This window comes from Nicotiana sylvestris, chromosome 3 (genome assembly GCF_000393655.2).
Source record: "Nicotiana sylvestris chromosome 3, ASM39365v2, whole genome shotgun sequence".
NCBI classification, from domain to species: Eukaryota; Viridiplantae; Streptophyta; class Magnoliopsida; order Solanales; family Solanaceae; genus Nicotiana; species Nicotiana sylvestris.
Genome location: NC_091059.1, coordinates 48,625,825 through 48,646,592, shown reverse-complemented (window position 1 = coordinate 48,646,592; position 20,768 = coordinate 48,625,825). Strand labels below are relative to the sequence as shown.

General features: G+C 38.1%; 1 protein-coding gene and 1 pseudogene across 9 annotated transcripts; one reads left to right on the top strand and one right to left on the bottom strand.

Annotated features, from left to right (window-relative positions):
- The first annotated feature begins 213 nt into the window (after positions 1-213).
- LOC104246757 (protein HYPER-SENSITIVITY-RELATED 4-like) lies at positions 214-2,190 on the top strand (annotated as a pseudogene).
- Positions 2,013-12,147, bottom strand: LOC104246758 (bifunctional dihydrofolate reductase-thymidylate synthase-like). Of its 9 annotated transcripts, none has more exons than XM_009802634.2 (13): positions 10,535-10,789; positions 9,531-10,045; positions 9,048-9,447; positions 8,777-8,821; positions 8,526-8,591; positions 8,308-8,369; positions 8,160-8,234; positions 7,907-8,072; positions 7,704-7,827; positions 5,476-5,582; positions 5,208-5,376; positions 2,929-3,042; positions 2,013-2,108 (listed from the first exon to the last, which is right to left on the bottom strand). In XM_009802634.2, the coding sequence occupies exons 1-11, from the start codon at positions 10,589-10,591 to the stop codon at positions 5,266-5,268; spliced, it is 1,728 nt and encodes a 575-aa protein (XP_009800936.1). In that variant the 5' UTR covers positions 10,592-10,789; the 3' UTR covers positions 2,013-2,108; positions 2,929-3,042; positions 5,208-5,265. The 9 variants fall into 9 exon arrangements, with proteins under 9 accessions (XP_009800936.1, XP_009800935.1, XP_009800937.1 ...); XM_009802633.2 differs by lacking the exon at positions 2,013-2,108 and adding an exon at positions 4,372-4,403 and having other exon boundaries at positions 2,709-3,042; XM_009802635.2 differs by lacking the exons at positions 2,013-2,108; positions 10,535-10,789 and adding an exon at positions 11,963-12,147 and having other exon boundaries at positions 2,709-3,042.
- Between the last annotated feature and the right edge of the window lie 8,621 nt (positions 12,148-20,768).

The following is a 20,768-nucleotide window of genomic DNA, read 5'->3' as shown; positions in this document are numbered from 1 at the left end:
CTTTCAGGTAACCTACTACTCTCTGTCCAATTTATTTGATTTTTTGGTTGGAAAAAAAGAAGGTAATTCTCTCTTGATATCTAAAAATATCAAATATTATGGACCACAAAAAAAGGCCAAAAAATTAATTAGAGTGAACCGGAAGGAGTAATATAAAACTCTTTTATTCTGTCAGTATTTAAAATTTAAACTCATTCACAATTGCTTCAGAGTGGGCTTCTATGTACAAGAGCGTGTAGTCTATGGAGGTATCTACAATGTCATGCAATTCCAAGACAAAACAACCCAAGAACAAGTCAAAGTCATGCAAACCTACTCCTCCAAGTTCGATGAAATTCATTGGCCAAATACAATGACTTTTTAGTTCCAATGCATTGCTTTCAACGACATTATGTTGCAAGAGAACAATATGCAGATAAATAGACCTTGGCTTCATTACAGAAAACCAAAAAAACAAGCCTGAAAAATTCTTGAACATCTTGTTACCAGAAAAAGTAAGAAAATCAATTATCTTTTACCATTTCCAGCAACATGATTTCAAGTGTTCTTTCTGATATTAACATGCCATCAGCCAGAACGATCATTTCTTCCACAGCTTCCATAGCTGCTACAGCCATGGTGGTTCGGTCCGTAGCCCGAGACCTAATCCCTATGAACTACAACATTATGTTTACTTGAGCATTCGTGGCTTCTTCAAATCATTTTCTTCTGAAATGGTTTTGATCATTGAAGAATTTGATGGACTAGCCAGCAACCAAATCTATAAGGCTGCTGAAATCTATTTGGGCACCAAGGTTTCCATTTCTGCTGGTAGCTTCAGAGTGAGCATGCCAGAGAAAGAGACTAAGATATCCACCTTGGTAGCCAAAGACCAAGTGGTGTTGGATAAGTTTAATGGTATTCAGTTCAAATGGAGGCAAGTTACTAGGCAGGTTGAATCCAAGAGGACCAATTACCCTGGTCAATCTTCTACTCAGTCCGAACTTCGGTACTTTGAGCTATGCTTTCACAAGAAATACAAGAATATGGTATTTGAATCCTATTTCCCTTTCGTCCTCAACGAGTCAAACTAGGTTAAAGAAGAGAGGAAGACCCTCCAAATTTATACTATGAATAATGAACACATGAGGAGATACTCATACAATTCAGGAGATTATACATGGAACTCCATCAAGCTAGATCATCCTGCAACTTTTGACACATTGGCCATGGACAGAGAGCTCAAGGAAATGATCGTGTGCGATTTGGACAGGTTTGTTAAAAGAAGGGATTTCTACAAGAAAGTTGGCAAGGCATGGAAACGTGGGTACTTGTTATATGGTCCTCCCGGGACTGGGAAATCAAGTTTGATAGCAGCCATGGCTAATTACCTTAACTTTGATGTATATGATCTCGAGCTAACTGATATACGTGCAAATTCAGACCTTAGGAGAGTCCTACTTTCCACAGGGAACAGATCAATTCTAGTTGTGGAAGACATTGACTGCAGCCTCGATATTGAAGATCGCAAAGCAGAAGAACAGACTTTAAAGGCACTCAAACCTCATATAACGCAAGCTCAAATTATAAATATAGTTAGGAAGCCAAAACCTCAGGAGGTAAGTCTCACTTTTCTTGCATCCTATACCATCCCACGTTTAGATATTTTTAATGACATTTTTCAAAAAACATATATTGTTAGTACACCAAAGTTAAATTCTTAATGATTTTGTTTCTTTATTGAACATTGTTAGGTTACGTTATCAGGGTTGCTAAACTTCATAGATGGGTTGTGGTCAAGCTGTGGAGACGAGAGGATAATAGTGTTTACGACGAATCACAAAGACAGATTGGATCCTGCCCTGTTGAGGCCAGGCAGAATGGATGTGCACATCCACATGTCCTATTGCACTCCCTGTGCTTTCAAGACATTGGCTTGGAATTATCTTGGAATTGAGGACCATCCTCTTTTCCCTGAAATCCTTGATCTTTTAGACGAGGCAATGGTGACCCCTGCTGAAGTGGGTGAGCAACTGCCGAGGAACGAAGGGGTCGAGACTGCTATGAGTAGTCTCCTTGATTTCATCCACAAGTAAAAGAAAGAAGCTGATGAAATCAAGGCAAAAGGTCTGGAAAATGAAGAAACCGAGGGAAAAATTAGTTGTTGAGATTTCTCAAGGAGTAAATTATGATTAAGAATTTTATAGTTAATGGACATTCTTTCAGTTTAATTGATAGTTGAAGTGCATTTTGTTGAGAAAAGCATCAGCTACTATAGTGAAAAAGAATGTTCTTCAAAAATAGAGAGCTGATGTTAGGTATATCAATGTACACTTAACTTGATTAATAAGCCATTAGAGCACCTTCAATTGACAAGTAATAACTAAACAAACAGATGTTCTTTTCAGGAACTTTAATCTAATCCACTGACAACTGTCACACTTATACAGCAGGAGGATGTAAAAGGACTAACGGGATTAAACATCTCTAATGATCAAACTAAGACATCAAGAATTCACCCAGAGACATAGTTGCAAAGCAACCCGCCACAATATTTAAAAGTTGATTAGGCTGAAATTTCATTTCCATTCCCAATTTCCACAGTTATCAAAGTAATGTTAATGAGAACTAAATGGATTTTTCGCACTTCGCAGATGGATTAAGACACCACAAATATAATAGCTAGTGCTAGAAATTATATGATGTCAAGTACCAGAAGCTACACGCAATTCTCGTTCAAGCTTGTATGTTCTCAACAGTGAAGGCTACAAATAATCACATTCGAACAATATAGTTGGGAAGACATGACAAGCAAAACAAACTACATCCACACAATAGCTCCTACGTTTTGTTCAGCTCAAGAGAAAGGGCATCATCGAAGAAGTGATAGCCTCATTTCAATAACCAAAAAACTATAAGGCAAAAGGAAGTAATGGCATTCTAGATCACCTTAGAAACTGTGACTCTGGAACTAAAGCATTTGGAATCCTAGCTCAATAGAGGTGTAAAGTGCGTATAGATTATCAATATGAGAATAGCTCCTCGACACCAAAGTTGCTCCACCTGCAAAATTGTACAAGCAATGTCAATATGGATTCTCCATTGAGATAGTTCAGATTAACGGAAGACAAAAGAGGCCAATACTTATAAGACAAGGAAGAAACTACAAGTAATTTAAATAATGACTGAAAACATAGATAAGCAAGGGTAGATTCTAGAACCCCCCCCCCTCCAAACGCAAAAAAGTTAAACAGCAACACATAAGAGCCCTAAAGCAGCCACATGGACTGGATAGTAAAATATTTTCAGAACCAACAGCTATCCGAGTTCAGCAATTTATCAAAAAGGAAACTTCAATTATTGCATTATACAAAATGAAAGCCTTGAAAAGCATATTCCAGCCTAATCATAAAAGAGATCTTATGCCCTCAGAAAATTATTAACTACGCCCGGTTTCTGCATCATAGCTAGACGTGTAAAGGAGCTATGTTGAGCTGACTAGAATTCCCGCTGGGTGCAACTTGGCTTATCCCATCCTGGTGCAAGATAACCGAACTTCAAATTGCACGGGTCAAGCTCAAATTGAGAAGAAAATCCAAAAGCACAAGCTTAACTCAGCAAGAAAAATTCAAGATTGGGCGGAAATGCTCAAGAATTTGAACGAGTAACATAGAAATAAAATGCAAAATGAAAATCTGAAAATTCTGCCATTTGAACTTTAAGCACAACAATCTTCAAGAGACCCATATTCAATCAGAGCGATCTAGTCAACCATTAGCAGATAAAGTGATTTATAACCAAGAAGTTCATCAATATTTTATGTCAACACGATAAAGAAAACCGCGTTAACAAAGATGGCTTTTACTTGTTAAGTTAGCCAACATATGAGCCCTTCACCTTGAAGGATCAAGTGAAGCCCATAAAGATTTTATAAACTCATTCTCCCCAGCCCAAGTTTACAAGAACTGATGGTGTCTGTCAGAGGTAGTCCTAAAATGCACTTGAAAGTTTTTGTTCTTGTAAGGGCATGAGACTCGTAGAATCCATGGGCCCGAAAAAGCAGAATGGGTGGAGAGAGAGAGAGAGAGTAGATAATGATTAAGGAAAAAGAGATGATTGGATGGCTAGTGGTGGTAGTCGTCCAGTGGCAAATTGCCAGAGAGAGAGAGAGACTGGATGTGTGAATTTAAGTGCCATAACTGCTGCTGAAAAGGTAATAGCATTAGCCAGAACAAAATAGTTTTGTTAAGAGCATGCTTGGCTCAAGTTTGAAAATTATGAGCCGAGCTGAGTCGAACCACTTGCAAGATGTCTTGCAAGTTCTCCCTTCCCAGTCTCAATCATAAACAATCATTACTTATATAAAGCATGTAACATGTTAAGAAAATATACTTGCTTGATGAAGGCATCTGTGACTGGAACACCTGCAAGAAACCATCAAAGGTAAAACACACAGGACATAGTGCTGATGCATATAACAAGTACTGCATCTCTAAACAAATACAGAAGCCATATCTTCTTCCATCATTTAAAGAAGCACCTAAGCTTTCTGAGCAAATAGAATATATGGAAGAAAAGCTCCACAGAAGCAGCCAGCAAAACAAAAAGAGAGAGTCCATGCTCCTTTTGAGCTATGCATATGGCACTAGGCTTACAAAAGTTGATTGATTTAGGGCTTGAGTCGAGCTCAAGTGCTCAGAGTAGGCTTGACTTATTGCAGCCCATGTCTGAGAGATAGGTGATCCAACTGCAAGTTATGAACTAGGTGGGCGACAGCCGGTACTTCTAGGTGTGCACAGTGTCCAGGAGATTGAAAGATTTGTGAATCATCAAGGGAAAGTAGGCTGTTCAAATAGATATGATAACTTCCAATAGTAGTAATCAAGTAGTTGATTTGGGACCAAAATGATGGAGTTCCAACAGTAATAAATAATTAGTTTCATAACCATCAACCTGAGCTCCCCTCATTCGAATTGCTGCAGCCACCGGGGAAGGAAAAAGTTTGGATATTCACATTTTGCACTCCTCCATTCAGGAATCAAGCAACAGATCTTACACAAAGCATTCAGTTATTTATTTTACCCAAAAAGGGCATTTTAATTCTTACATCAAGACTGTTAAAGTTCAGCTTAATTCATCTAGACCATGAAAAATCAAAATTAGATAAAATAAGTAATAACATGAGAGTAAACAAGACAGAACAAGAGAAGAAAAATGAAATTACTTACCTCAAAATAAGACCATATCTAGAGAGCACAGTAGTTCCAGAAAATTTACAATGGAACTTCATATTGCCATTTTCATTTCTATTTTCTGGTGAGGATCATAACCGACAAGTGTGAAATCAGTAGCAACGAAGGAATCCATGTCCTTTTTCTGCGGATTGATATTCAGAATCTACTCCCATTCAGGAATAATAGAAGTTAGAGAGAGAGAGAGAATGCGTGTGTCTGTGTAAGATTAAAACAGCACAGCAATTACGGTAGTAATACTTACTGGAAAAGGTCTAGGCATCTTCTGAAGCTGGTCTTGCAGAGGTCTGACATGAGTGCGATATACATGAGCATCTCCAATAACATGGACAAAATCACCAGGAACCAGATCTGGGAAAAGAAAGGTAATGAGAAAATCATGAGATGCATCATCTGAGAAAACATTATTGGGAAGCAACTTAAAGAAGAACTGGAGCTGTTAATATCGAGAAAAGGTCTGGTTCGTGTCTGTAACTAAAGAACACAAGCATTCCTTGTTTGGAATTTCAGAAGTTCCAGTTCCTTTTCATAACCTCTCAATAGTTTTAGCTATCACGAATGCAGGATGGTAGAGAATAATTCATAACCCAAAATAAAATGCAGGACGATAGACCTGCTTCACAACGGTTAGATGAAACGACATATACACCATACTTAAAATATACCAATATTACAATTAGAACCTTAAATTTGAAAGATGAAGCCATATGAAGAGGTTGGAGTAGGATGGCTAACCAAGCTATTTAATGCTATACTTGGAAGTGGTAGGATGCTCCACGAGTGCAAAAGACCCTAATCCCAATTTATAAAAACAAAGGAGATATTCAAAGTTGTGCGAACTATCATGGCATTAAAACTATGAGTCACACGACGAAACTTTGGAAAAGAGTGATGAGCGTAGACTTAGGGACACTACAAGAGTGACAAAGAACCAGTTTGTATTTATGCCCGGTACATCTATGGAGGCTATATTTTTGCCAAGGAGATTGATGGAAGTTTATCCATAGAGGAAGAAAGATTTGCACATGGTGTTCATTGACCTAGAAAAAGCATATGATAGAGTGCCAAGAAAGATCATTTGGTGGGTATTGGAGAAAAAAAGAATTCACATTAAATGTATAAATGTCTTAAAGGACATGTATGACGGAGTTGTTACTAGCATCACAACAGTAGTAAGAGATATAACGAAGTTTCTCTTAACCGTTGGTATACACCATGGATTGGCATTGAGCCCGTACTTGTTACACTTAGTTATAGATGAGCTAACCAACATAATACAAGATGAAGTTCCATAGTGTATGCTATTTGCTGACAATATTGTGTAATTGACAAAAACAATGAGGGTGTCAACCAAAAGCTTGAACTATGGAGAAACAGTCTAATAAATAAGGATTTTAGGATAAGTAGAAACAAGACTAAATATATGCACTGCAAGTTTAATCAACATAAGAATGAAATGGAGGTGAAAGTAAATGGGATTGTAGTGCCTAAAGGAAAGCAATTCAGATATTTAGGCTCGTTCTAGGAGAATGGGATAATAGATAAAGATGTTACACATAGAATCAAAATCAAATGGATGAAATGGAGAAGTGCTACAGGGATGTTATGTGATAGAAGGATGCCTACCAAAGTGAAAGGTATAAGACCAGCAATGCAATAGGAGAGTGAATGTTAGGCCGCTAAAGCTCAACACATCCACAAGATGAATGTCGCAGTCTCGCAGAGATATGAATGCTAAGATGGATGTCTGGCCATATAAGATTAGACAAGGATTAGAAATGATCACATTCTCGAGAACGTTCAAGTAGCACACATCGAGAATAAAATGAAAGAAGGTCACTTAAGATAATTCGATCATGTCCTGCATTGACCTACGAATGCACTGGTCTATACGTGTGAAAAGCGTTAAAAGAGGACCAGGTAAACCTAAAATCATATGGAAGGAAATTGTTTCTAATGATTTATAATCTTTAGGGATCCATGCAGACTTAGCAAAAGATAGGGCACAATGGAAGAAAAAATCTATATAAGTGGCACATATTAGTTGATAATGTGTTTTAGACATGTTAGCACTTTCGTTGTAGGTCCTATGCTTTCTAGGAGTGGTTTAGACTTTCAAAAATTATACGTTTAGAAAATATAGAGCACTTATAATACATTTAATGGTATTGCATACTATTGGCATTAGATTAGTTTAAACGGAGTAACATGGTCACTGAAGATTCATATAGCCAAACCCAACTTGTTTAGGAGTAAGCCATTGTTGTTGTAAGACATATGGTTTTGAGACAGGCGTAATCCCCCTTTCCAAATTCCTGACTTCGTAAATGTGTTCTGGGAGATCTTATTCACTTAATTACAGTGTTTTTTCATCCACAGTCTAGCACCTAAATTGATAGCTCACTCTCTATTATATTGACAATTGCCCGAAATACAAGTGTGAAATTAGGCACAAGCATCTTGACAGCATACCAGTAACATGAGCTACCATGCATGTCAACAAAGCATATGATGCAATGTTAAATGGCACTCCCAAACCCATATCTGCAGAGCGCTGATACATTTGACAGGATAACTCCCCATTGGCAACATAAAACTGCAAACAGAAGACGGAACAAAGCTTTATAATGGTGACAATACTTTAAGCTTTACATAAGCATCATGATAATACAGACTTGAGCAAACATATGACAAGGTGGGAGTGCCATGAGTTTAATATCAGAAGGATTCCAAGCTGATAGTATAATACGTCTATCATCTGGATTATTTTTAATCTTGTTGATAACATCAGCCAATTGGTCAAACCCTTGCCCAGAGTAGTCAGTGTGCATGTCAATGTACCTGTATATAGCAAGAGCAGTGGGACAAGTTACAACTGAATTCAATGAGTTTTGACCAATTATATGTCAGAGAAGTTCAAAAAACAACCTGGCACCAAAGTGTCTCCACTGAAACCCATAAACTGGTCCCAGATCACCCTCTTCCCTGTCCTTCAAACCGATACTGAAATGGGAAGCCTAACTTGTGATCATTTCGAATAGTAAAAGACTGCAAGAACAAAAAAAGAACAATTTACCTGTCAAGGTAATCTCTGGATGCATTGCCATCCCAAATATGAATGCCCTTCTGTTGTAGGACCTGAGAGCTACATCAACTTCATTATGCAGCTTAAATGGCCAAAAATCACTAACTAACAAAAACAAGCTCTAAGGGGCCATAACATTTAAAGAAAGCATTATTGACATTGAAGTAGAACCTAAAATATATATAGACTATTGAGCAATGGACAGATACCTTAGAACTAGTTGATCCACTGATAAACCACAAGAGTTCTTCAACAACACCTCTCCAGAAGACTTTCTGAAAGCCAAAAATAACAAAATAAATAAGATAAGTGATCCACAGAGGAATGCGCTTATGATTCACGTGATTGTACCAGTATACGCTACAGCATTACCCTATACCTGTAATACACATTGCAGTAATAGAATGATGGGACATCAGAATAACAGCATAACTTACAAACTGGCAATAATAGATCATACCTTTGTTGTAAGAAGCGGGAAAGATTTGCGCAAATTGAACCTCATCTGTAGACATAATAAAATATACAGCAAAAAAAAAAAGCAATCAGATATTAATTAATACTACATAGAATTTAATTTTCTTCCATAGGGGTTAATATGCATTCTTCAATGTCATTTGGTATGACTAGACAGAAGTGATGCAGTACTATGATGATGTTACATCTTTACACACCATAAAGAGAAGAAAAAAGATCAAATATAGCTGAACATTATTGATGCTTCTGATTACCTGGCAACCGAATTTTGACAGAGTTCCTGTTCCTGTCCTGTCATCCTTTGGCATGCCATTTGATATGATTTCTTCAACCAATCTCAGATACTTGTATTCTTCATGTTTCTCAAAAATCATGTTAGGCAAGAAAGAAAATGTCTTAACCTCATCCTGGGAAGAATCCAAGCAATTATCAGGAATCTTGATATTGGTCTGATTAATATGTTTTACTCCAGAATTCTTCACACGAACATAGGTGGTAAAAGAAAACCGAATATTGTTTTCAACCAAAGGAAATGATGAGTGCCAGGGTTGAAATAAAGAGACATCAATTGCAGGAACAAAAGTGTCACATTCAAAATTAGTCCCAATTTCAGTGACATGAATTGCTTCACATCCATGACCATTGAGGGAATCCCTGCATCAAGAAGATCATAGTTACAAAATTCAAGCATAAAAAGCTAGACCGCTAGCTAACTAAAAGAGCAGCAAAATCTCTACCTGAAAATCTCACCACCTCCTATAACAAACACTTTCTCAATTGATAGACAATAAGGGGAGACTGCCAATAATTGCAAAGCAGAACTTAAGCTCCCACATATAACGACATTTTCTGCAGTAGCGATGTCAAAACTCCCTGAACGCGTAAGAATAACATTGAGGCGGCCAGGAAGAGGCCGATTTTTAAGAGGAATACTTTCCCAAGTCTTTCTGCCCATAATAACAGCATTCTTTTTTGTAGAATCTGATGTAGTGCTAGTGATTTCCTTGAAGAACTTGAGATCTGAAGGAAGTTTCCAAGGTAACTTCCCCTCCTTGCCAATACCCATACTTCGAGTTGCAGCTAAAACAACTTGGTAAGTCCTTTGTGGAGTAGAATTATCATTGGTGCTACCATTGGAAAGGCCAGTACTGGTTTCACTTTCCATAACTGAGTAAGAGGCTTGGAAGAGACTAAATGATAAAAAGTTGCAGCTAGGATCAGACGATCGGCTTCTACCAAAATGAAGTAAAGCCTGAAATTTACAGAAGGAAGAAATTTTATCAATATCGTGTTAACAGCAAAATTCTTTACATAAAATGAGCTACTCATGGAGATGCAAACATGATCCAGTCAATAAGTAGTAGACAATATGACTAATCAATAAATACATAAAAGGAGACCCATAAAACAGACCAATTCTCAGGGGTGCTGTTACAGATCAATAATCCAGAGCAAGAGAATATAAGCAATTGCAACCTCTTCAACAATATACAGAAACTGCTTATCTGTTCTTTTTTTTTTTTTTGGTTTTTCACCCGATGTCTGGTACCCGTATTGGGACTCAGCTAAATCCGGATTCGTGCCAAGAAGTCCCACATTAGTGGGTAAAGCGCTCCCTAATTATGTAGTGTACCAAACAAAACATAGAAAATAGGCAAGAGAACCATAATACATGAGTTTAGATACTACTATAGCATTATTACTCTTTCGCACCAAGTAATAAATGGTTTCAGGCACTTGCCTGACTAGACATTGATTGGCTTTTACTTATTAGCATGTAATTGATAGAAAAAAACATATTAAAGAGCTTCAGAAAGATCACACTCCATGCAAACAAATCATTAGAGTAGATCCAGTCTTCCCGCAAAGAATTAGACCACACAACACATTCAAAAAGCAGGACATGTAACCAAAAGAATCAGCAGCACTTCAATGCAAAATAGTTTGAGTCAGCTGCATGAATCCTCTGTATTATTCAGGTCCATTTCTTTCTAAGAGGATTTACTATAATTACCAAATTTTAAACTAACATCAACTTACCGCACCGCTCCTCCTTTATTCGGTATTGGGACCAGCTAAATTCTAACAAATTATTGCATAGAGTCATTGTGATTGCTAATACACTTATTTTGAACCTCATTTATATAGAAATTTAATGCGTTCAATAATCAAATTCGTCAATTGAGCTTGAGAAAATCAACAAAATAATATGAGTAAAATAAGTAATGAACTGCGTCTTGAGAAGTGAATAAAGCAAATGCAGTAGGATCACCAAACCTAACTATTCTGAACTAAAATCCGTAAGATCATTAATACTCACTTCAAAGACAGAAAAGTACAAAATCAATATTTCACTATTCCCATGAAGAATTATGCCATACAATACAGTCAAAAATAGGACAATAACCAAAAATGAAACAAAATGGAGACATTAACTAAGCTCACTTATTTTTAAACTGTCCTTTATAAAGATTAAAATCGTCTGATCATCAAATTCCTTAGTTAGGTTTGAGAAAAATAACAAAATAAATTGAGTAAATTTAGAGAAGAGAACGTCTTGAAAAAGGTCAATCAATCACAAGCTAGTAGGAGTCGGTTATATATATAAATCCTCTATATCACCACTAAATTTTATCATCTAGTGGTACCGACGGGACTCTTCTACACAATAGGTGCGGGTTTCATTCTCATAGTCCCCTCCCTTTCCACCTCACCCATGTAATAGAAAATTTCTAAAAAAAAAAAATACCTCTATATTAATTCAACTCTATTTTCTTTTTCTTTTTTTTCAATAACCAACAAATCCCCGAGACAGTGGCATGAGGTTGGAAACTCAGTGACTAATAGCGCCTCAACCCCCCCCCCCCCCCAAAAAAAAAAAAAACCTCCACTTGTTCATTGCACTCAATTTGGCCCTTTTCCCCCAATTTTTAGATCATTTATGATATTATGAGTAATTTTAATACTGCATCCTGCTCCTTTATCCGCATGGACAGTGAATAAGGAACTGCAGTAAGAAATTAAATCATCGAACCTACTACATAATAAATGCATTAAATCATCAATTATCAGTTAAAACCCCAAAAAAAATAAGAATGAAAATAGGATAAGGAAAAGAGGGAGTAAAATATAAGATGGGGAAGAAAAAGAAAATGCAGGAAGAAATTACCGATCGGAGAGTAAAGCGTGAGAAGAACGTAATTTTGAAGTGCAATGTGGTAGAATTTTGGTAGTGAGCGAAGGAGATTGTTACAGATGAAACTAACTAGGGTTACGATGGCGGGAAAGGAACTTGGAAGTGATACGAAACGAACAGATACTAGTATATCCAAAGGCCACGTAGGAATAGCAATAGGGCGGGAAGGGGCGATTCTTAGCTTGTCTTAGTTTTTAATATATAATATATATAATATATAATATATAATGTATAATATATATATATATATATATATATATATATATATATATATATATATATTATTTATTTTAATTGGGGATAGAGGAAAGGAAAATGGAGCGGATTATTACAAGATTGGGAATGGAAGTAGCCAACCAAAGTAAGATTCCCATGTGTTATTTTATATGATGATAAGTGTTTGATTATATGTCTAAGACTTAAAAAGTATTTGGTGATCTAGATGGTTAGTGTCAGGAAAGGATCGTTTGTTTTTTAGTGATTAAAATATGTGAATTTGAATATACATTTAAATGTTAATATGTTGTATTTTGATATGAGTATTGAATAATTAAGACTATTTATTTTCTTCAATATCTTAATGTTTAAAATTCAACTTTATTAAAAAGATGAATAAATAATTTAAACGTTCTGTCAAATTGTTATGTTATAAGGTGGTGGTGGTGGTAGTTGTGTTGTAGGAGTAGCGATGATTGTTGCACAATAGTAGTGATTGGTGGTAATAGCTGGCGGCAGATAGGGTGGGAGTTCGATACTTCAGTATGGAATTTAAAAACTACGATTCGGTACTTCGGTATTCGGTAAATCAATTGTACATACCAAATACCGTACCAAAGTAGTTCGGTATAGTGTGTTATTTCTTGTTTAATTCGGTACGATTTCGGCAGCCAACCAAACTAATAGTTTTCAACTTTTCATTTTCTTGCAAGTAACAATCTATAATGGATACATTCCATACGAAGTATAGCAAAAACAATATAGCAAATTACATGTCGAAACAGAATTTTTGCAATATTGACTTTTGAAAAAACATTGCAACATAGCTCATATTAGGCTAACAATGGACAACACGAAAATGGAAGCTCCATGTTATCTATTTTCCCAAAAGAATTATGATAATACTGGAAAGGGCACACTTTTTAATGAGCGTTATCTCTTCACCCAAACATCAATGATCCATTCGGACATATTTCGGATTGTTGAACTTGTTCTACTTAACTAGAAGCAAGGAACAAACATAGATATATAAGGTAGTAAATTATCCCATCGTGCTAAAAACTTGCAATAAGATGGACAAACACAGTAGTCATTCATTATCTTCCACGACTACAGCTTGCTATGGACATATATTTTCATCCAGCAACAAAAAAATTTATTGTGATATCAACCTACTGCAATTGGAATTAAGCCTAATATTTGATAAGTTATGTGCCTTTTGTTTTGATGATTTAACAAACTTCATATGAGAACCAGATAAGAACCCTGATACAAAGTCTCTCAGTGCTCAGAACAACAAGTCAAATGTCTGGCACAAGTTCCAATGAAATAAATTAAGGGAATAGCTAAGGGAAGATAGACGGAACAAATAGAGATCAGTTCATCTGGTGACAGCACAAGTCAAATCTAACAGATGTTAAAGCGGATGCATTGTACACACAACATCGCTGTTAAAGCATGCATTGTACTGGTAACTCCCTTGCATTATCTTGATGACCCTACTCTTATATTATCAACATGAGGCAAGGAATTTCAACATACACTTGCAAAACCTAAAATTGATTTTCTCTCTTAAGTGTGCAGCAACCTTCATTCTCTCCAAGGCATTGAAGAACAAAGCAGCAACATAACAAGGATCAGATCCCACCATTGATTATGTCGTATGTCCCTTAGTATTGTTGTGTCTTTGTATTGTGTTATAAATTGTAATTCATGCTCAGCTTGTTTAGAAGTATTTCGTGGGATATCTTTTAAACCATATTTTGTGTGGTTGTTTTGACTAGAGTTAGTCAACCGGTTAGCTTTGTAGTAGAGTTATTACAAAGAGACTTACAATATAGTTATTGTGAGTAGATGAGAGATTAAGAGTTTAATTCCTAAAACAATACTTACAATATAGTTATTGTGAGTAGGTGAGGGATTAAGAGTTTAATTTCTAAATTATAATAGGTTATAATCTAAAGTTTGCTCAGTTAGTGAAGTTGAAATCCTACTAGTGTAGGTCGCGGTTTTTAATCCCGTGAGCTGGGATATTTTCACGTAAATATTGTTGTGTTATTTACTTACTGATGTGTTCTGTCGGAACTGATAGAGAACCAGGTTCTCTATACAGTTTGGTGGACTCTTAGTTTACATCAATTGGTATCAGAGCAAGTTCTTTTGATAAGGCTAACACCTAGAAAGGATCAACATGGCTGCTCCACCAAACTTTAAAGAAGGACAATCAACCTACATACCACCAAGATTCAACAGCCAATACTATGGCTGGTGGAAGACGAGGATGCATGATTTTATCATGGCAGAAGATCAGAGCTCTAGGATACTATTTGTGATGGACCCTTTGTCCCCATGAAGACTATTGGTGAGGGAAGAATTACAGTTCCAAAGACAAGGAAGGAATATAATGATACTGATCAGAAGGCCATTGAGAAAAACTTCAGGGCAAAGAAGATCCTCGTTTGTGGCATTGGACTAGACAAGTACAACCGCATCTCAGCCTGTCAATCTGCCAAAGAGATCTGGGAGGCTCTCCAAACTGCACATGAGGGAACCACTCAAGTCAAGCAGTCAAAAACTTGACATACTTACCACTAAATATGAACTCTCCAAGATGAAGGAGGATGAGTCTATTCAGGACATGCATACTCGCTTTACTTTCATCATCAATGAGCTTCACTCTCTTGGAGAAATTATCCTAAGGAACAAACTAGTAAGAAAAATATTCAGTGTGTTACGGGGTTCTTGGGAGAGCAAAGTTAATGCTATCACATAAGACAAGGATCTATAAAAGTTAACCATCGACGAAATCATCGAAAATCTGAAAACCTATTGTCACACCTCCTTTTTCCGCACCCGAGGGGGCGCAGGGAGTTTTTTCCAATTAAAGGACAATCGAAACGGGATTGGTTTAATTGTTTCAGAGTCACCACTTGGGAGATTTAGGGTGTCCCAAGCCACCAATTTTAATCCCGCATCGGGGAAAATAATGACTCTATATTATAGTCTGCGTACCAGAAATCCGGATAAGGAATTCTGTTAACCCGGGAGAAGGTGTTAGGCATTCCCGAGTTCCGTGGTTCTAGCACGGTCGCTCAACTGTTATATTCGGCTTATTTATCTGATTTTAAATACAATTATGAACCATGTGCAAATTTTATCTTTTACCGCTTTATTATCATTATTTTTTAGGAATGTGTACATCGCTTAAAACATATCTTTGGACTGTGTCACATGAAATGCACCCACAATCCAAAACATATTTTATTTGATGTTTTAGGATTTGGACTTGGGTCGCATGAAATACACACCCGAGTTTAAGAAAGTAGATTATTAAACGCGCGCCTAAAGAGACTAGCGTGTTGTTATTTTGGGAAGGCCGTGAAATTTGCTAAACGGACCTCCTGAATTCTAAGTAATTTTAAACAAGTATTTACTGAGGGCCCCGCAATTTGTGTTTTTATTCGGCGAGGCTCATCTCATTCTTATTTTTTAAAAGGAATTTGCAACGTCATGGACATGCATCTCGGGCCACGTCACAATCAATGTGCCCGTGACTAGAGACATATTTCGACTCCGTTGAGATTTGGATTTGGGTCACATAAATGTGCACCCGAGTTTAGGGAGATAACATTATTAAAGGCGCGCCTAAAGCAACTAGCGCATTATTATTTTGGGTAGGGCCGTGAGATTTGCTAAACGACCCATCCCGGAATCTAAGTATTTAATACATATATTTTGTGAGGGCCCCGCAATTTGTCCCTTTTATTTGGCGAGGCTCGTCACATTTTTTTTTTATTTGTTATTATATTTTTTTTTATATTTTAAAGGAATGTCATTTTTACGTCTTTAACCATACTAAACCTTACAGCTTCTTTACAACTAAAATCTCATAACTTGTTAGAAGTTTAATAAGAAGAGTTTTAGCGAATGAGTATTTCGGGAGTAGTAATAACATGTACTAATAATTTTGTCCGAATGAACTAAGCAAAGGACCCCGAACAAATTAACGTCAACTTGTGTCATAGAACAACCAGTCAAACTTAATTAAATGACATCAAATAAACAAGAATCATATAGCGCAAAATGAGCAAAATGCATACAATGAAAACATAAGCAGAAAATTATCATACCAATTTCTATATTGCATTTTCGAATATTTGACGTAACATTTTCTTATCTAATACTTGAGGTTTACTAACCTTTGTACCTCGGCAAACTCAGGGCGACAAACACGCTCCCGACGGGACTCAAGCCGAACCTCACTGCACGAGGAACAACGACGAAACCTCGGGACAAACTCGACGTACCGGACCTCGACGAACAACGACGACCTCAATGGAGGCGGAAAGCTCGGCAAAAACAATCAACGCAAGAGATGTTAGCTGCTGGATTTTCTCAACGCAGCATGTTGGCTCGAGAGAATGCAACAGGAGGGGTCGTTCAAGTACGAGGAAGAAGCAGGCTGCGGAAGGTCGTTTGGACAGTGGTCGATGGAGCTGAACGACGAGCAGCAGAGGCTGTTGGGGAGGCTTGGTGGTCGACGGACTGGTGGAGCTGGAGTTCCGACGAGGGGGTGGCTGGCGGGTCTGCTAGGTTTTTATAGGGTTTGATGGTGGTTTTACGGGAGGGGACTGTTTGTTGGTAGTAATGGAGGAGTGGTCGTTTGGTGGTGGTGTTTGGACAGTGACGGAGGTGGAGGGAGTTAGTAGTTGACGGACGCTTGTGTGGCGTTGTGGTCGTGAGGGAGTAGGGGTTTCGACCGGGGGAGTCACTGGTTTTGGTTCATTTCTGGGGCTCGAGGGGTCGTTTGGGCGGTGTCGATGGAGGCTTCTGGGTGGTGTGGTTGTTTGGTGGTCGTCTGGAACTGACGACGGTGGGGGGGGCTGGTTGCTCGGTGGTTATGGCGTTTGTGAAGGGAGGGGACGGGTGGTCGTTTGGTGGTTTGGGTGAGGGTGGTCCTTGGACGTGGAAGGAGGGTGGTTTACCGGAGAGGTCGTGACGGAGGGGTTCAAGCGTGGGGGAGGGTCCGGTGGTTGAAGGTTTTTTTTTCTTTTACAGTAGGTTTTTTCGTTTTTTCAAAGGAGGAAGACGGAGGAACAGTGCTTTTCCAAAACAAAATTTTCCAAATCCCCCTGACTTCAAAGTTTGTCTGTGTATTTGTATAGTCTTTGCCCAGAAAAATGAGCCCCACGCGTGGTGGGGTTCAAGGTTTATGTCCCCCACGCGTGGTGGGGTTCCCCGTGTACGGTGGACTCGGTTTATTATGGGCTAGGTCCGAAAATTAGGCCTAAAACCGGGTAGTTTGAACCCGAATATTATTCTTTCGCCCGGACCCGAGAAATAGGAACATGTTGCTTAATTAGTCCTATGTAAGCAAAATAACTACCAAAATAAGACTAGTATTTAAACAAAACTATATCTTTTTAAATATTTTTTCAAGATTTAAAAAAAAAGCTACAAAATATTAATAGGACTATTTTTCGTAATTTTCGTTTTTAAATATTAAGATAAAATATGAGGTAATATTTTTGTATTTTTCAAAGTTAAAAATGATTATAAAACCTTAATAGAACTATTTTTTTTGTAATTTTCGAAATTATATAAAATACAAAAATAAAGTGCAATTTTTGTATTTTTCAAGTTTATAAGAGATACATAAACTAAAATTTATATATATATTTTTGAAATTTTTTTTTTGCGAGAAAAATAAAGTAAAAATAGTCAAAATAGCTATATTAGTCCTAAATTAAATATTTAAGCTTAAGAACGTAAAAATTCCCGGGGAGGGTCAAAAATCACGTGCTTACAACTGCCTCTCTTTGATTGGAAACACGAAGAGTTTTCCGACAAAGAACGACTTGACGTGTTTTTGACCCGACCATTACTTGGACGGACTACACTTAAGGAAAGGGAGGGAATGTGACCGAGCCCTGGCATCTGAGCTGCCTACATATCCTTGGTTATACAGGAATCAGGCCACGTGTAGTTCGGAAATGAGAGAGATGGTAGAGGGTACCGAGGTGAGGAGCCGATCGAGGTGCCTTTCTGTTGAGGTTCCGGTCCGCGGTCCTGTCATTACAACAAAAATGAAAACTGAAAAAAAAAAGAAAAAAAGAAAAAAAAACTAACTAAGCCTATCAGCTACTAGTTACAGGGATTCCTATCTGTAAGTCTTCTGAAACTTGGTCTTGAGTCTTGAATGGTGCTTCATACCGACTTCAGATTTGAACCTTGATACTGCTAGTTGTAGGTGCTAGTTCTTTGAGCGGACCACATCTGTTCTCCACTTCCGTACCTTGGGTTCTTTTCCCCTCTTGTTTTCTTGTTGTCTTTTTTGACCAGCCTTTTGTGAATGCTGGGGATTTTATTGCTTCCTGCTGGAGATTCCTGTTGTATTCCTCTGCTTCATTGATTCTAAGTGTGCTCCTTCCTCATATGAGCGGGCTTTTGACTTCAATACTTCAATCGTATTCCCTTATTCTCCAGGTGGGTGCCTGATTTCTATTTCTTTTATCCTTGTTCTCCAGGTGGACGCCTGATTTCTTCTTTTCTTTATCCTTGTTCTCCAGGTGGACGCCTGATTACTTCTTTTCTTTGTCCTTGTTCTCCAGGTGGACGCCTGATTTCTATTTTTCTTTGTCCTTGTTCTCCAGGTGGACGCCTGATTTCTTCTTTTCTTTGTCCTTGTTCTCCAGGTGGACGCCTGATTTCTTCTTTTCTTTGTCCTTGTTCTCCAGGTGGACGCCTGATTACTTCTTTTCTTTGTCCTTGTTCTCCAGGTGGACGCCTGATTTCTATTTTTCTTTGTCCTTGTTCTCCAGGTGGACGCCTGATTACTTCTTTTCTTTGTCCTTGTTCTCCAGGTGGACGCCTGATTTCTTCTTTTCTTTGTCCTTGTTCTCCAAGTGGACGCCTGATTTCTTCTTTTCTTTGTCCTTGTTCTCCAGGTGGACGCCTGATTTCTTCTTTTCTTTGTCCTTGTTCTCCAGGTGGACGCCTGATTACTTCTTTTCTTTGTCCTTGTTCTCCAGGTGGACGCCTGATTTCTATTTTTCTTTGTCCTTGTTCTCCAGGTGGACGCCTGATTTCTTCTTTTCTTTGTCCTTGTTCTCCAGGTGGACGCCTGATTTCTTCTTTTCTTTATCCTTGTTCTCCAGGTGGACGCCTGATTAGTTCTTTTCTTTGTCCTTGTTCTCCAGGTGGACGCCTGATTTCTATTTTTCTTTGTCCTTGTTCTCCAGGTGGACGCCTGATTACTTCTTTTCTTTGTCCTTGTTCTCCAGGTGGACGCCTGATTTCTATTTTTCTTTGTCCTACAACAAACTCCGTTCTACAGGCGGGTCTCCTATTGGTAAGATTAAACTTAGGAAGTGCGTCTCCTATGGTGAAACTAAACTGAGGAAGTGCGTCTCCTATTGGTAATGACATGCCTGCATTTATACTTGTGGGCGACCTAGAATATGGAATGAACAGACAAAATGTATTCCCGCATTATACTGGTGGGCGACCTAGAACTTAAATGTATTCCCGCATTTTACTGGTGGGCGACCTAGAACTTAAATGTATTCCCGCATTTTACTGGTGGGCGACCTAGAACTTAAATGTATTCCCGCATTTTACTGGTGGGCGACCTAGAACTTAAATGTATTCCCGCATTTTACTGGTGGGCGACCTAGAACTTAAATGTATTCCCGCATTTTACTGGTGGGCGACCTAGAACTTAAATGTATTCCCGCATTTTACTGGTGGGCGACCTAGAACTTAAATGTATTCCCGCATTTTACTGGTGGGCGACCTAGAACTTAAATGTATTCCCGCATTTTACTGGTGGGCGACCTAGAACTTAAATGTATTCTCGCATTTTACTGGTGGGCGACCTAGAACTTAAAAGTATTGAAATTGCTTCCCCGTTCCTCCGAGAAAATTTTCGACAATCGGCAGAAAATTTTCTGCCCCGGTTTTTGGTGGTTTTCCTGGCGTTGCGTCTTGCTGCCATTATCAATCCTTTGTTTTCCTGCAGCAGACAAAAGGATTTAGTCAGTTTTAATCGTGGTGGTAGAGGGTGCCTTTCCGGCGAACGATTTTTCTCTCTTCCCCTTTTCTTGCTCTATGTCCCCATAATTGATTAATGGGCAGAGTTGCCTGCTGGGGGTCTCTAGCCTGCTGGGGATTGGCTTTCAATTAATCCCCTTTTCTGCTTTCTCTTTAAGCACATGCTGTGGGAGTCTGTTTTTAACTCCCGAAACCACTCCCTTTATGAGCTTACTTCCTCCAAAATTGCCGGGCACGATCACTGCATTGCCTGGGATCGGCCTTTAAGACTGTTTGTATTATCCTGCATTGGATGAATTCCCCTCCGGTTTCTGGTAGTAAGCTTTGAAAAATCCTTTCAAGACACATTTTAGGAAAAGAAATAAAAGATAGAAAAAGGAGAAAATCTTTCTGAACCAATATTTTGGTGGGAGAAGAAACTCAAAAGAACTTATCTGGAGGACATGACTGGTCCCCGTGATCATGACGTGCACCACCGATTCCTGACCCAGTCTATTTGTATCAATCGATT